General features: G+C 41.7%; 1 protein-coding gene across 1 annotated transcript; it reads left to right on the top strand.

Moving 5' to 3' along the window:
• Positions 1 to 6,814: 6,814 nt before the first annotated feature.
• On the top strand, positions 6,815 to 13,851 carry LOC124264398. The gene is made up of 7 exons (XM_046699141.1): positions 6,815 to 6,930; positions 8,076 to 8,230; positions 10,683 to 10,825; positions 12,384 to 12,577; positions 12,712 to 12,842; positions 13,115 to 13,266; positions 13,614 to 13,851. The coding sequence occupies exons 1-7, from the start codon at positions 6,815 to 6,817 to the stop codon at positions 13,629 to 13,631; spliced, it is 909 nt and encodes a 302-aa protein (XP_046555097.1). The 3' UTR covers positions 13,632 to 13,851.
• The last annotated feature ends 3,193 nt before the right edge of the window (positions 13,852 to 17,044 follow it).

Genomic DNA, 17,044 nt, shown 5'->3' with positions numbered 1-17,044 from the left:
TTCGTTTATTTCTGGTCCTCATTTTGACAATGTCTTGAATTCTATACTCCTGATCGGGATTTTCTACCACTGCTTGTAGCTCTGATGAATAAAAGGCACCTTCGATAGGATCACCACCCCAATCTTTCAATTTGTACAAGTCGTTACCTTGAGACCAATATCTTCTTATTACTGTAAAAATTTCACCAGACCATTTCTCTTGATATTCTCTATCAAAAGTTCTCTTCAGATGACTCACTCTGACTTTATCCCCCACTTTGAAAGTAAACTTCTTTTTATTGTGTTTAACTTTTGGGGGTTTAATCAAATACTGAGAGAGTCTCACTTCATTTTCATTTTTCTCAGTCACACTATCCATCATAATGACTTTAAAACAGGTTACCTTGTGCTTTTATACTGTTTCACATCCTCTTCTGGGAACGGGGGCGGTAGGGAAGCCTAGTGGTTAAAGCGTTGGCTCGTCACGCCGAAGACCCGAGTTCGATTCCCCACATGGGCACAATGTGTTAAGCCCATTTCTGGAGTCCCCCGCCGTGATATTGCTGGAATATTGCTAAAAGCGGCGTAAAACTAAACTCAGTCAGTCAGTCTTCTGGGATCCATGAATTGTATATTTTAGACCATTGGAACCATTTCACTAACGCTTCTTTTCGTTTAATTCTGGTCCTCATTTTGACAATGTCTTGAATTCTATACTCCTGATCGGGATTTTCTACCACTGCTTGTAGCTCTGATGAATAAAAGGCACCTTCGATAGGATCACCACCCCAATCTTTCAAATTGTACAAGTCGTTACCTTGAGACCAATATCTTCTTATTACTGTAAAAATTTCACCAGACCATTTCTCTTGATATTCTCTATCAAAAGTTCTCTTCAGATGACTCACTCTGACTTTATCCCCCACTTTATTGTGTTTAACTTTTGGGGGTTTAATCAAATACTGAGAGAGTCTCACTTCATTTTCATTTTTCTCAGTCACACTAGCAGGAGACTGTCCGAACATTCTATGTTAAGTGTGATTGTAACTCTTGACTACATCTGGTAAGATATCCACATACCTGTAGGTAAAGTGTTTCAACATGTATCGATACAATCTCATTTTAATGGTTTTAACCACTCTCTCAGCATAGGGGGCCTTGGTTTCGTTCAGTATACACAGCTGGGTTACCTTGTGCTTTTTCAAAGAGGCTTTTACCCACCGATTCTTAAATTCTGAACCCATGTCGGATTGAAAAATACCAGGCCTACGATCTTGTGTCTTCCATAAGTGGGTCTATGCTTTCACCACTTCTTTTCCCTTTGTAGATTTGAGTGGATACACCCATAGATATCGTGAAAATAGATCTATGATGACTAATAGGTATTTAACACCATCATTGTACTTTGCCAGTGATACCATATCCATCAGATCGGATTGCCAGTGACTGTCTAAACCTTCCACCACATATTTATTTCTTGGAAATATTCTTCTGACTTGATGAGTCATAGTATAGTTCTCCTGACCTTTCAACCATTTCTTAATTCGATGTAAATCAACTTTAAACTGACCCTCTGCTTTCACAGCTTCGTACAACTTCTTGGTTCCAGCATAACTACCAGTGTGTTTTGGATCGTAATAGATCCTATTCAGGTATTGTTCCCAAGGTGCCATCTCAAACACAACTGAACATGTTTCACATACATCATGCTATTTAAACAAAACCCAAGACAAAAATACAATACAAGAATTATATTTATATCGAGCACAATATTTACAACAACAACCTTTCACGGACATACATTAATGTTTTTCCCAACAGGTTTTCCCCCGGCCATTTCCAGGGTTTGTCAATATCAGGATGAGAAACATCAATGCCTATCCCCCATCTTTTATCAAAAGGGCTAGCTTCAGCTAACGGTTTAGGGTAGGATTGAATCAATATCTGTTTCAAGTCATTGTTTTGGGAAAATTTAGCCATTAATGCCTTAGTCATAACATCAAGACTGACAGTGTCCCACACTTTCTGAGTAAAGCCTTTCACACATCTCCCAAGACGTTTTTGCTTAGCCGGAACAGTCTCTTGTAAAATACGACTTGCGAGTGTATGATCACCAAAGTAAATTGCCTTAGAATACATGTAATATTGTTCAGTACAATTGAAGGTACTGTCAACGCGTGTATGTACGCGTCAACTGGGGAATTAGCTCATAATTAAGATGAAGTGTGCGTTGATGAAGACGAAGGCATAGTTGAGTTCAAACTTCTTTAGTTACATGACAAACAAATACACAAGACATACATAAACAGCGGAGTACCAGCTCAACCACAGGGCGTTTCCAACGAGCGGCATTATCCTGCTCGTGGTCGTCCCAACGGACAGTCCAACTACCGAACTCGTACTCCTTCCACTGTCCTCATTCACTGTCTACATGTGAGCATACCTAGTATATATATATACAGTTTTTGACAACAATGGTCAGGCGACGACTCATCAATGGACAGACAGAAAAACAATAGTACTTCCTTGACCAGTTGATGTGATGGCAGACACGGCCATGGGGGATTACCAATGAAGGTTATAAATGTCTTATACAATAATTAATGGGCTGACAAGTCAATTTACAATGCGGTAGTGATAAGGATGTACAGTAGTGATTAAAAATACAGCTTAGCGTCATTTATATATTACAATAAGGTCTCACATGTCTTGAGTACATAGTTTTGGACTTTTTAGATATTTGGACGATGACTGTCCTGAATTAGTCACTATAACAACTTCCCTCTGCTCCGTAAAGCTTGGACCCCAAGCTTAAATAAACTGAGTCCAAACTGATAGGAGTGAAGCTATATAAATACCAACAGTTCAGATTAGTAAATAATCACAAAGGAACAATTCTTAAAGTCATTGAAATCTCGTGCAACAGATATGCCTATGCAATGCCAGTATAGGAGTGATTATCTTGCCAGTCTGATGTGTTGTAATGCACATTTCACATGCAGGTATTTACTGCGTTGGACAGATTCAATAAACATTTCATTAAAAAGATTTTTGAAATCAGGGGTGAGATAAGTCTGGGGTGAAGTAGAGCGGCCGTCTCTATCTCCTAGCACTATTAATAACACCTACGTGTTAAGGTTGAGACCTATCTTATCCCATTGCTAAATTACAATTGTTAGTGAGAAGCAAGATTTTTAGTAATAAGCTAGAATTGAGAGTTTTAGAGTCTCAGTACCAAATAATGACAATACATGTAATTAGCGTCATAAAAAAAGTACACATAAACATCTCAGCAAATATTTTGCATTAAGAAATTTGAAACCAGGAGTCAAACTTTACCGTGCGACTCAAACGGTACTCGTGGGTACTGTTGCCCGTTTAAGTACGATGGGTGCTCTTCCCGTGTCTGTGACGGAGCTTGCCCATATAGTGTGGGTGCTATGCCCAATAAAAAAATAATAATCCTACAATGGGTGCTATTCCTGTGTCGTTGACAGAGCTTGCCCATATAGTGTGGGTGCTATGCCCAATGAGAAAAAAAATAACAATAATCCTACTCTGACTTCAAAACACTAAAATGCTGAATATTACTTCGCTGTTAATGTCTTCTTAATACTGACACATAATATACATGTGCGTCTGTGGGTGGCTGGTCCCAAGAATATCCCTATTCTGACTTAATTTTACAGAAGTAATTTGGTGCACATTGTTCACATGCAATTAATACATTATGGTATAGACATAAGAACGTAATAATGTACTGGTCTGTGATATAACATACCTGGTTGCACTTATCAACAATAACACATTGTATATCCTGAACTGAGTCCAATTAAGAACACACAGATAAATACGTCCTGATGAGTTCTGTTGTACACAATGTCCATCTTGAAGATGTCCTTGAGGTATTTTCTGTATGAAAATACAGGGTCTCCATAATGATGGCTGTGATCAGATCTCTGTGGGAAAGACACAAGTACTTGTTTGGACTGTGGTATCTGGGTGTTTCATCCTTAACTTGTAGGTTGTCCATCAGGTGGTTGTTGTATGATGCATCAGTGAAGATGGTGGCGTTGATGATCCTTGTTGATCAAGACGCTTGTAATCTCTTCAGGTAGATGTAGAACTTGGGGAATCATCCTTGATACACAATGTTAATGGTAGGCACATAGAGAGGTTTTCAAGATCGGGAGTAATCTAAAAAGTTACTCCAGCCGGATTCTAACACCAAATTGTCAACGCGTGGTGTTACGCGTCAACTGGGGAATTAGCTCATAATTAAGATGAAGTGTGCGTTGATGAAGACGAAGGCATAGTTGAGTTCAAACTTCTTTAGTTACATGACAAACAAATACACAAGACATACATAAACAGCGGAGTACCAGCTCAACCACAGGGCGTTTCCAACGAGCGGCATTATCCTGCTCGTGGTCGTCCCAACGGACAGTCCAACTACCGAACTCGTACTCCTTCCACTGTCCTCATTCACTGTCTACATGTGAGCATACCTAGTATATATATATATATACAGTTTTTGACAACAATGGTCAGGTGACGACTCATCAATGGACAGACAGAAAAACAATAGTACTTCCTTGACCAGTTGATGTGATGGCAGACACGGCCATGGGGGATTACCAATGAAGGTTATAAATGTCTTATACAATAATTAATGGGCTGACAAGTCAATTTACAATGCGGTAGTGATAAGGATGTACAGTAGTGATTAAAAATACAGCTTAGCGTCATTTATATATTACAATAAGGTCTCACATGTCTTGAGTACATAGTTTTGGACTTTTTAGATATTTGGACGATGACTGTCCTGAATTAGTCACTATAACAGTACGATCATCTATGTGTAATGTGCATGAATGAAAATTACTGAAGGGAGACTTCCATCCATAGAAAAATAGTCAGTTACTCCAACATTCATAGTCATTGGGATTACAGAAGGAACACGTTAAAGGTCCCATCTGGTTTTGATGATCATCCTGAAGGAGACAGGGAACCATGTCTTTGAGTTCGGGCACGAAATCTGTCATCACATCACAACAGTCTCTAAGTTTCTTCCAATGGTCCAGGGACAACAAGATACCCTTAGCCGTAGGTACCAGTCTTCCCAGTTGTTCATTTTTCTCCCAGTGTCGTAGATCTACACCACCATTTGAATCCAAAGTAGCATACATATTGGCTCCCACATGAGCATAATCATGGGCCCTTCCTTGATCGATGGCCTCCTGAAGCTTGAAATGGACTCCACGAAGTTCCAGCCAATGTTTCAAACAATACCACGTTTGGTAGGATAAGTTCTCCCACTGGGATAAACATCGTACTTCCTTACATGAATGTTCAGTACATCATTCCACATATTGGCCGTCACAAATACGTCGTTGCCTAAGTCTATATGACAACGAGGATCCTGTAGCTCTGTCTTGTCTGTCTCTAATCCCAACAATGTCATGGCCTGTATCTCTCCGCATTCCTCCAAAGCTTTACAGAAGAGGGTGTAGGCTTCTGGTCCCCGCCTGGGAAGGGTATCTATTAAGGTTCTGACCCGGTCAAAGGAGGTTTGTGGTTTTTTGATAATCTCTGCCTTCATGAAGATGGTAAGGACTTCAAACTGTAACAGTTTGTCGACCACCTCTTGTACATACTGTATAGCTTGCACTAGGCCGGAGTAATTCTTCCTCAGGATATCACGGTGAACGGCTTCCATCTTCGAGGTAAACAGCTACCAGAATCAGTAGAGTCAAGAGGATGCGTGCCTTGTCTCTGGCGACCAAATGACATGGGGACTGTTCGGAGGCCTTATATTGCCCACACACGAGTCTAAAAATACCTCTGGGAAAGTACCACGGTCAGCTCATTGTGAAATGAGGTCAACCTGAAGGTCACACACACACCAGAAGGGGACTCCCGAAGAAGGGTGGGTCACACAAAGGTCACACGTATGTTACGTCATAAAAAGAAAATGGCCGACCAAAAAGTCCACAACCTTACAACAGTCGTCGAGGTGAAAGATTCTCAGAACCCTTTGTTTTGTAGAGAGATCGTTGGGGAGGGCCTTCCAACATGTTTTGAGGGTGCCATAAGCTGAGGACGTCATGTTCAACATGTAATTTGTTTCAGAACAGTGGGCAAAGTGGTAGGGGTGTCACTGCCTAGCCCTACATGGAAGAAGTGTTGAGACCAGTAATTCGCCCATTTTATGCTCAAAGAGATCATCATGTTTTTCAGCAAGATATGAGCGAGAGCACACACATTAAGACGGACACAGACAACATCTAGACGATGGATTGGCCAGCTTGAAGCCTGAATTTGAATCCCATCGAACCCCGCTGGGATGAGATGGACAGACACATTCACCAACAGCGAGTACGTCATGTTTACTGCAACTGCAACAGAGTGTTGTCGACGCAGGAGGTTCATTTGACGTATCTTAAACACCATGCAGGAGGCGATGTGCAGATGTTGCTGATGTCAGTGGAGGTCACACCCGTTATTGACGTTAACGTTTGTTTCCCTATAAAGGACAACTCCTAAAGGCATGCGTCATGTGATTTATTCGGGATTTCTATGTCATGTGGAGAATATACACTTAAGTGCTTTCTCTCGGGTTATCGTTATCTTTTGATAAAGAAAGGTTGTTAGAAAAAGCGCCATGTTCTCACTTATTGTAAATATCATGATTTCACACTTCGCGTTTCTTTTGGCGGTGAGTATATATTATTTTAGAATTGAATATGCAAACCAAGCATCGCACACATCCGTTGTAAACTCGATACATAACATGCCTGACTTATCATGCATTTGGTCTGTGCATTATGCAACTATGGCAATAGACTGTATAGGGTTGAAACGGATAGTAATTGAATGTACTCGAGTACTCGCCTTCAACTACTCGCGAGTACTCGAGTACTCGTCCTCGAGACTGCGTCTTTGTTTCAGGTACGAATGTTAAGCTATTGAAGTGTGGTCTTTTGAAAAATAATGATCTCACCTGACTATCCATGTGTTGTTATGTGTATGCGTACATTATATTCGAAGCTCATTGAATAAGAAATAAACAATGGACCCGCTCTTACGTAATTAACGTCATGTACTGTGTTGTATTCTCAAACTGATAAGTAATTGCATGATCTACTGATATGAATAATTAACACAAGTTTAAAAACAACTCCAAACTTTGGAGCGTGATTGCTCTGCCATGTTGCGACTGACACAACTACACGTGGAATGAGAAGGGAGATAATTCTTTTTAGACGAGTACTCGAGTAACGCTCCTACCGGCCTCGTACTTGCACCCGGGTAACTGTTTAAGATCTAAGGAGACAATATGCGCCATACCCTGCATGTATGTGGTCAACAAACTACATTTGGTACAATATTATGCATAAAAAATAAATAAATTACTTGTCAACTCAGGAGAGTACATACCTTTCAAAATAAAAAAAACCCTACGTAATTGGGTGAGAATGCAGAATGTTACGTTATATGATAAGTACAATTCCCTTGGCAATTCAAACCAATTCACTCGAAACTATCATGCTAGAGTACGTGACAGAGATCGTGGGTGTTTTTGTATGAATCTGTGTGCTCTGTTCAATAATATATGTAGACTATCTATACACAGTCTCAAGAAGGCTGAAGTTGTACATACATATGTAACACAGATAGCTTGCGTGCGTACACTTTTCATGTTTGTATTCGTATCTGTGTGTTTGTTTCTGCATGTGTATTCGTTAGCTTGTGTGTGTTCCAAATATAGCATGAAAAGGTATGTGCACCGGAGAGAGAGAGAGAGAGAGAGAGAGAGAGAGAGAGAGAGAGAGAGGGAGGAGGGAGGAGGGAGGAGAGGGGGTGGTGGTATGGGAGAGACCTGCACGAGCCTAGTATTGCATGTAAGCTTTATTTCAATCTGATAAGGTATGTTGGTGCACATTGAAATATCATATCAGGGTATATGAGGGTCATCTGAGCAAGTTGCATTCACCCTACCACACAGGTACTATCACATTTACTCAGCTGACAAACATAGTATCGGCCTCATATCAGTTGTCTCCCTTTTAATTAAAAACGAATAGCTTGTTCAGATTATTCTCACGCATATGTTATTCACGCATTCACAACCTAGAGGAAACATTATGCGCGCTGTTAGAAGTCCACAAAGAGTCTCTTATCACCAACCGGCCTGACCTACAAGGAAGTAATGTAAAACTTTGTTGCCGAACTCTTACCCAAGAAACAGGTGTTAGCACAACATGTATGTTATTGACACCTCGACTGGGAAGTAGAGCTTCCACTTGGCTGGTTACATCTGCCTAACTCTGAACCCCAATTCTGATAGCTTGACGACAGCTTATTGTATATCTACTGTGTCACCTGTATATTGTGAGCTGTTTTGGTATTTCTACTGACACTGTTATAACGACGCCATAGCCAGGTGAATTCCAATGTGTGTCCGAAATATAACACACGATATCTAACTTCCTCCGAGGTAATGTCCAGAAGGAACATTAGTTCACTTATAATAACTGTTGATGCATTCCTTGTAGGACTTTGAACAGAAAACATACATTCATATGGTGCCAAATATGAAATTCGAAGCAATTTCTTGATCAAGATAATTATCGCAGCCTGTTCAACTTCTGTAACTGAAGGTTCATTCTAACCCGGACCTTCACGGGTAGAAACCCGTGTGAGAAAACTGGTATCAAACATATGTGTGAGATCTATTTCCAAGCCTGTGATTGGTTACACCATGGTGATTGGCTCAAGTAAATAAGTGAATTAACTGATGTTGTTTGTCACGTATTCCAGATATAACTACTAATGACGACAAGCGTCTATTTGTGCAACATTACCTGTTGTTAAGCCAAATACAGGTTAGAATGACTATGGGCTGTTGATCTCTACCAAACTGAACATTGAATAATATCGTATTTCGAGTGCAGCGAAATATTTGTAAGTACCAATGGGAGCAGTTTATCACTGACACTTTATATACTGAACATGTATCATGTATCCCGGGTGTATCTCATGCCTATCGTGAGCATGCCCAGGTGTTTATGGTGTCTATCAATATTTGCATCCTATATCTCGAATGCACATCAAAGAAGTGTGACTTCGGTAATAGTGTAGGGGGCTTTGAGGGAAAAGTGCTTACTTAAGGCGCTGAAGGCAAATCGTGTTAATATTTGGCGTACAAGCTTTTTAGGGGTATTGATGGGTGCTGAATCCAAATATGCTGTATGCCAAGCTCAAAAATGTCCTACAATGCCCCAAAATAGAGAAATCTATGACGGCCGGCAACGCTAAACTAAAACCTGAAAACTGACATATCATTTTTATTAATCAAGTTGAAAATTGCTTCATTGAATATTTTCACCTATGGGGAATGCAATGCAATACTTAGTTTTGTGATTAATGTGGAAGAAAATGTTTAGTTTGCTTACATATCGCAAACATTATCATTTTGCACAATGAATGTTCAGATTGTCAAAGACCCTGTCCTTCTCCATCCCATTTGATTTAATTCCTATTTATTTAAACATGTCAAAGCAAAGGGCGACATATTATGGATGCAATATGAATTTTGACTCAGTATGAAAGTGCACTGACAACTAACAATGACACAACTCAAGGTAATTGTTTGAAGAACAATATGTTTATTTGAGGAATAAGGGCAATGGAAAGAATGCAAATTGGTTAACGCTGTGTACTGTCTTAGCAGAATACACAGTAAAATTGTAAGCATTCGATTATATACCCTTTCCACAATCATAAACATTTCCCTTGTATGATCCAGACAATATCATAAACAAGTGTGTATAGCTTTTATGAAGATGCCAAATATGTTCAATATGACGCCCTGTTACAACAGCTGTAAACCTATGTGGAATACATACAAACTGAATGATCAATATGTTTATGCTAGTCCCTAGTACAACTGGAGTTTTCTGCATAAGACATCAAGTAAATAATGTGACATCGAACGGGTTTATTTATAAACTTGTACAGCGAAGGTTTCTTGTTTGTTCAAATCACGTAACCCAACAGCTCGGTATGTGATACCCCAAAGATTCTAGTAATGCACAACGTTTATTGACAATATTTCACCTGATGAAGGAATAAAAATATACTCCGAAACTTCCATCAAAGTAAAGAAGCTGACATCCATAACATTCTTGTCTTTATGTGTATCACTTCTATGTGCTCTACAAATACTCTATATGACAATACATGTATTTCCTTTCCCTTAATAAATATTGAATGTTTCATGTCCACGTCGACGCTTAGTCATGGCGGGCTTCCCTCCCAGATCAAACAGACACACGGCATGATATAGCTGGTCAAATGTAGGACGTCAAACGAATACCATGCCTGGACAATTCCCGTTTAGTGTAAATTGAAAATAGCTATGAAAATAGTAAGAAATGATCACGTAAAAACAGTAATGACAGACGGTGTTGAGAAACAGTTTGCAAAAAATGATTTATGTTTGAATATATACGTTTCAGTTTTTTCATGAATTACATAAATACATACTGGTCAGATTATAGCAGAAATGTACCTGCATTACCAGATGCAGCCTTGCAATGTGATCAAGAGTCTATATCTTGACTCACTGGTCCCTGCGAACTCTCAAGTCGGTTATAGATTTACACAAGACGTATAATTTTGTCATTCCTTTTTACTAGTTGTCCTGGACTGGGGCTCTGTGACCTTCTCTCCACAACTGATATCTCTTCCGCCGTCCGTGACCCCACAGAACACCATCTCCGTCACTGTGACCACTCCGTGTACTTCCCCTGCTGCCGTCGTCACATGGAGATACCAACAGGTAGGAACTGTATGTAATAGATCGTCGTGTGTATGCATGTTTCAATGATAATTCTGATGCAGTCTTAGAGCAAGCCTAGAGTAAATGCCTTTTGTTTTACTCTGTAGCACACAAACCCGTGGTTTTAAAAGTTGAGATATCTACTCCACTGTAGTTCTGCATCGAATGTGCACAGTAAACACAATGGGTTTATCGCTTTTCAATTATTACGGCAAAAGCTCTGAAAAATTAGTCACGGTTCGTTATTTATCATAACAGATACGATATTATGTATTTCACTGACGTGATATCATGTCATGAATAAACGTATTTCATTGTTGTAGTTGACATCATCAATATCATCATTGGCATCAATGTATATGCTGAAGATCTGTTTATCTTTCCGTTGGGAAAAAAACATAAACTACCAAATCTCCAAAGTTGAAAGAAATATAAAAATATTTTATGCGTATCTTGTTTGAAACATCTTACTGAAAGGTTACTGAAGACCTTCAACCTTTGCACATCTCTTTTCCTGCTGAGAACCAAGATAACTAGCATTTTGTGATAGACAATCCTCCGAACACAGAACACTCAACCTCTAAAAACTGCAAGCCTTTGAATCAGATTTTTGTGTTTCAGACTTTCAAATTGCTGGGGGTATAGAACTAAAACATTGTTCCAAGTGTCTGCAAGAATGTACCTGAAAGTATTTGAGTTCATTGAAAAACGCGATTATAAACTGTTCTGAGGACATGAATTGTAACCGAAAGTGCCACTTGTATCCAATTACTGAATAACATGTGTTTCACTGAATGCGTCTTGAGAACTCTGGATAAAAGATTGCCTATTTTGTTCATTTCAGATAAACTAGAAACAACAGTGCATTTTAGGATGAAACATGTATAGCCGTACATAGGGCTATAAGTATTGTAATTCCTTACATTATTATAATAATTCTTATAATGTTGTATGCCTGAAGTTGGCAGCGGTTATCACAGTAGTTAATGATTGATGGCTATGGGAGATCAGACGTTTAATACAAGTCTTTGATTGGTAATTATATGTTACAACGATGGATCATGTCCATCAGGTCAGGAAAAGACAACCAACGCTCTGTCTCTACCAGGGAACACAGTCAGTCTATCTAACTACTGTTTTGTGTTTACAGGGTGTGAGTAGCATCCCTCCCAGCAGTACATCTTCCACCCAAGGATCATGTCTATCAGGTGTGGTCCAGACAACCAACACTCTGTCTCTACCAGGGAACACAGTCAGTCTATCTAACTACTGTTTTGTGTTTACAGGGTGTGAGTGGCATCCCTCCCAGCAGTACATGTTCCACCCAGGGATCATGTCCATCAGGTGTGGTCCAGACAACCAACACTCTGTCTCTACCAGGGAACACAGTCAGTCTATCTAACTACTGTTTTGTGTTTACAGGGTGTGAGTGGCATCCCTCCCAGCAGTACATGTTCCACCCAGGGATCATGTCCATCAGGTCATGTCCAGACAACCAACACTCTGTCTCTACCACGGAACACAGTCAGTCTATCTAACTACTGTTTTGTGTTTACAGGGTGTGAGTAGCATCCCTCCCAGCAGTACATCTTCCACCCAAGGATCATGTCCATCAGGTGTGGTCCAGACAACCAACACTCTGTCTCTACCAGGGAACACAGTCAGTCTATCTAACTACTGTTTTGTGTTTACAGGGTGTGAGTGGCATCCCTCCCAGCAGTACATGTTCCACCCAGGGATCATGTCCATCAGGTCAGGTCTAGACAGCCATCTCTCTGTCTCTACCAGGGAACACAGTCAGTCTATCTAACTAACTATGTGTTTACAGGGTGTGAGTGGCGTCCCACCCAGCAGTACATCTTCCACCCAGAGATCATGTCCATCAGGTCCAGACAACCAACACCCTGTCTCTACCAGGGAACACAGTCTGTCTATCTAACTACTGTTTTGTGTTTACAAGGTGTGAGTGGCATCCCTCCCAGCAGTACATCTTCCACCCAGGGATCATGTCCATCAGGTGTGGTCCAGACAACCAACACCCTGTCTCTACCAGGGAACACAGTCAGTCTATCTAACTACTGTTTTGTGTTAACAAAGTGTGAGTGGCATCCCTCCCAGCAGTACATCTTCCACCCAGGGATCATGTCCATCAGGTCAGGAAAAGACAACCAACACCCTGTCTCTACCAGGGAACACAGTCAGTCTATCTAACTACTGTTTTGTGTTTACAGGGTGTGAGTGGCGTCCCTCCCAGCAGTACATCTTCAACCCAGGGATCATGTCCATCAGGTCAGGTCCAGACAACCAACACTCTGTCTCTACCAGGGAACACAGTCAGTCTCTACAACAGGCAGGTGTCTCTCACTGTCAGTGTGGAACATGACTCCTTCGATCCCCCCACGTATACAAATCTGTCACATCCAACCCCATACAGTTTCCTGGTGAGCGGTCACTTGGCAATTAAACCTACAACTATTTCACTGATTTTTTATAATTACATGGACTTTAACGTGTTGAGATATGTGTTACTAAATATTTATGGGGTATCTGTAGGTAATACAATAGAAATTGTTATGTTAACGCTAGGATGTATGACGATGTATATGTTTCTCAATTATATTCATGTCAAGATTTAAATAACGATATCATAAGGCATGTGTGCTTTTGTTTACAATGCATTTAAGGTGGAAGAAATGTTTCTATTTATTATATTAAAGTGATGCAAAACATACTACCTCTAAAACTGCTTTAACTAAAATTGTTATAACAGTTATATTTGCTGTTGCAGTCCCAGTTACCTCGGTGACACTGACAAACATCAGTTCTGATAATGAGAAGATAGCACTAATGGCAGGTCAATCCCTGACCTTGACCTGCGTAACCTCAGCCAGTTTTCCCACTTCTACTGTGACCTGGGCGACCTTGCCATCAGGAACGACACCGACAGTTAGCACAGAGACGACATCTGGTGTCCTGGTGAAAACAACAAGCTCCGTCACATTCACTGTCAGTAGGAGTGACCAGGGGTGGGGGTGGGGTGGGGGTGGGGGTGGGGGGCGCATTCGTTGTCAGGCTGAAAACATCAACGGTCAGACATCCCCGCAGTCTAACAGAGCCACACTGGAGGTTTGGTGTAAGTAGACTCAGTCTAACAGGGCCACACTGGGGGTTTGGTGTAAGTAGACACAGTCTAACAGAGCCACACTGGAGGTTTGGTGTAAGTAGACACAGTCTAACAGAGTCACACTGGGGGTATGGTGTAAGTAGACACAGTGTAACAGGACCACACTGGAGAATTGGTGTAAGTAGACACAGTCTAACAGAGCCACACTGGAGGTTTGGTGTAAGTAGACACAGTCTAACAGAGCCACACTGGAGGTTTGGTGTAAGTAGACACAGTCTAACAGAGCCACACTGGAGGTTTGGTGTAAGTAGACACAGTCTAACAGAGCCACACTGGAGATTTGGTGGAAGTAGACACAGTCTAACAGAGCCACACTGGAGGTTTGGTGTAAGTTGAAACAGTCTAACAGAGTCACACTGGGGGTATGGTGTAAGTAGACACAGTCTAACAGAGCCACACTGTAGGTTTGGTGTAAGTAGACACAGTGTAACAGAGCCACACTGGGGGTATGGTGTAAGTAGACACAGTCTAACAGAGCCACACTGTAGGTTTGGTGTAAGTTGAAACAGTCTAACAGGGCCACACTGTGGGTTTGGTGTAAGTAGACACAGTCTAACAGAGCCACACTGTAGGTTTGGTGTAAGTAGACACAGTGTAACAGAGTCACACTGGGGGTATGGTGTAAGTAGACACAGTCTAACAGAGCCACACTGGAGGTTTGGTGTAAGTAGACACAGTCTAACAGGACCACACTGGAGAATTGGTGGAAGTAGACACAGTCTAACAGAGCCACACTGGAGGTTTGGTGTAACTAGACACAGTCTAACAGAGCCACACTGGAGGTTTGGTGTAAGTAGACACAGTCTAACAGAGCCACACTGGAGGTTTGGTGTAAGTAGACACAGTCTAACAGAACCACACTGGAGGTTTGGTGTAAGTAGACACAGTCTAACAGAGCCACAGTGGAGCTTTGGTGTAAGTAGACACAGTCTAACATAGCCACACTGGAGGTTTGGTGTATGTAGACACAGTCTAACAGAGCCACACTGGAGGTTTGGTGTAAGTAGACACAGTGTAACAGGACCACACTGGAGAATTGGTGGAAGTAGACACAGTCTAACAGAGCCACACTGGAGGTTTGGTGTAAGTAGACACAGTCTAACAGAGCCACAATGGAGATTTGGTGTAAGTAGACACAGTCTAACAGAGCCACACTGGAGGTTTGGTGTAAGTAGACACAGTCTAACAGGACCACACTGGAGGTTTGGTGTAAGTAGACACAGTCTAACAGAGCCACAGTGGAGCTTTGGTGTAAGTAGACACAGTCTAACATAGCCACACTGGAGGTTTGGTGTAAGTAGACACAGTCTAACAGAGCCACACTGGAGGTTTGGTGTAAGTAGACACAGTGTAACAGGACCACACTGGAGGTTTGGTGGAAGTAGACACAGTCTAACAGAGCCACACTGGAGGTTTGGTGTAAGTAGACACAGTCTAACAGAGCCACACTGGAGATTTGGTGTAAGTAGACACAGTCTAACAGAGCCACACTGGAGGTTTGGTGTAAGTAGACACAGTCTAACAGAGCCACACTGGAGGTTTGGTGTAAGTAGACACAGTCTAACAGAACCACACTGGAGGTTTGGTGTAAGTAGACATAGTCTAACAGAGCCACACTGGAGAATTGGTGGAAGTAGACACAGTCTAACAGAGCCACACTGGAGGTTTGGTGTAAGTAGACACAGTCTAACAGAGCCACACTGGAGGTTTGGTGTAAGTAGACACAGTCTAACAGAGCCACACTGGAGGTTTGGTGTAAGTAGACACAGTCTAACAGAACCACACTGGAGGTTTGGTGTAAGTAGACACAGTCTAACAGAGCCACACTGGAGAATTGGTGGAAGTAGACACAGTCTAACAGAGCCACACTGGAGGTTTGGTGTAAGTAGACACAGTCTAACAGGACCACACTGGAGAATTGGTGTAAGTAGACGCAGTCTAACAGAGCCACACTGGAGGTTTGGTGTAAGTAGACACAGTCTAACAGAGCCACACTGGAGGTTTGGTGTAAGTAGACACAGTCTAACAGAGCCACACTGGAGGTTTGGTGTAAGTAGACACAGTCTAACAGAGCCACACTGGAGGTTTGGTGTAAGTAGACACAGTCTAACAGAGCCACACTGGAGATTTGGTGGAAGTAGACACAGTCTAACAGAGCCACACTGGAGGTTTGGTGTAAGTAGACACAGTGTAACAGGACCACACTGGAGGTGGTGGAAGTAGACACAGTCTAACAGAGCCACACTGGAGGTTTGGTGTAAGTAGACACAGTCTAACAGAGCCACACTGGAGGTTTGGTGTAAGTAGACACAGTCTAACAGAGCCACACTGGAGGTTTGGTGTAAGTAGACACAGTCTAACAGAGCCACACTGGAGGTTTGGTGTAAGTAGACACAGTCTAACAGAGCCACACTGGAGATTTGGTGGAAGTAGACACAGTCTAACAGAGCCACACTGGAGGTTTGGTGTAAGTTGAAACAGTCTAACAGAGTCACACTGGGGGTATGGTGTAAGTAGACACGATCTAACAGGGCCACACTGGGGGTTTGGTGTAAGTAGACACAGTCTAACAGATCCGCACTGTAGGTTTGGTGGAAGTAGACACAGTCTAACAGGGTCACACTGGAGATTTCATGTAAGTAGGCAGAATTCAGCAGAGCCACAGTGGAGGTTTGGTGGAAGTAGACACAGTCTAACACAGCTACACTGGAGGTTTGGTATAAGTACATACAGTCTAACAGAGCCACACTGGAGGTTTGGTGTAAGTAGACACAGTCTAACAGAGCCACATTTGAGGTTTGGGGTATGTAGACACAATCTAACATAGCCACACTGGAGGTTTGGTGTAAGTAGACACAGTCTAACAGAGCCACACTGGAGGTTTGGTGTAAGTAGACACAGTCTAACAGAGCCACAGTGGAGCTTTGGTGTAAGTAGACACAGTCTAACATAGCCACACTGGAGGTTTGGTGTATGTAGACACAGTCTAACAGAGCCACACTGGAGGTTTGGTGTAAGTAGACACAGTGTAACAG

This window comes from Haliotis rubra, unplaced genomic scaffold, assembly GCF_003918875.1.
Source record: "Haliotis rubra isolate DU_JTF1 unplaced genomic scaffold, ASM391887v1 Scf921, whole genome shotgun sequence".
Taxonomy (NCBI): Eukaryota; Metazoa; Mollusca; class Gastropoda; order Lepetellida; family Haliotidae; genus Haliotis; species Haliotis rubra.
This window is presented reverse-complemented; position numbering and strand designations above follow the sequence as displayed.

Bases quoted from the DNA above. Each gene is read 5' to 3' on its own strand.
- LOC124264398 (XM_046699141.1), top strand. From the start codon at position 6,815: ATGGCAATAGACTGTATAGGGTTGAAACGGATAGTAATTGAATGTACT. The intron at 10,826-12,383 runs GTAGGAACTGTA...TTGTGTTTACAG, and splicing joins TCACATGGAGATACCAACAG to GGTGTGAGTAGCATCCCTCC. The intron at 12,843-13,114 runs GTGTGGTCCAGA...CATGTCCATCAG, and splicing joins CCAGGGATCATGTCCATCAG to GTCAGGTCCAGACAACCAAC.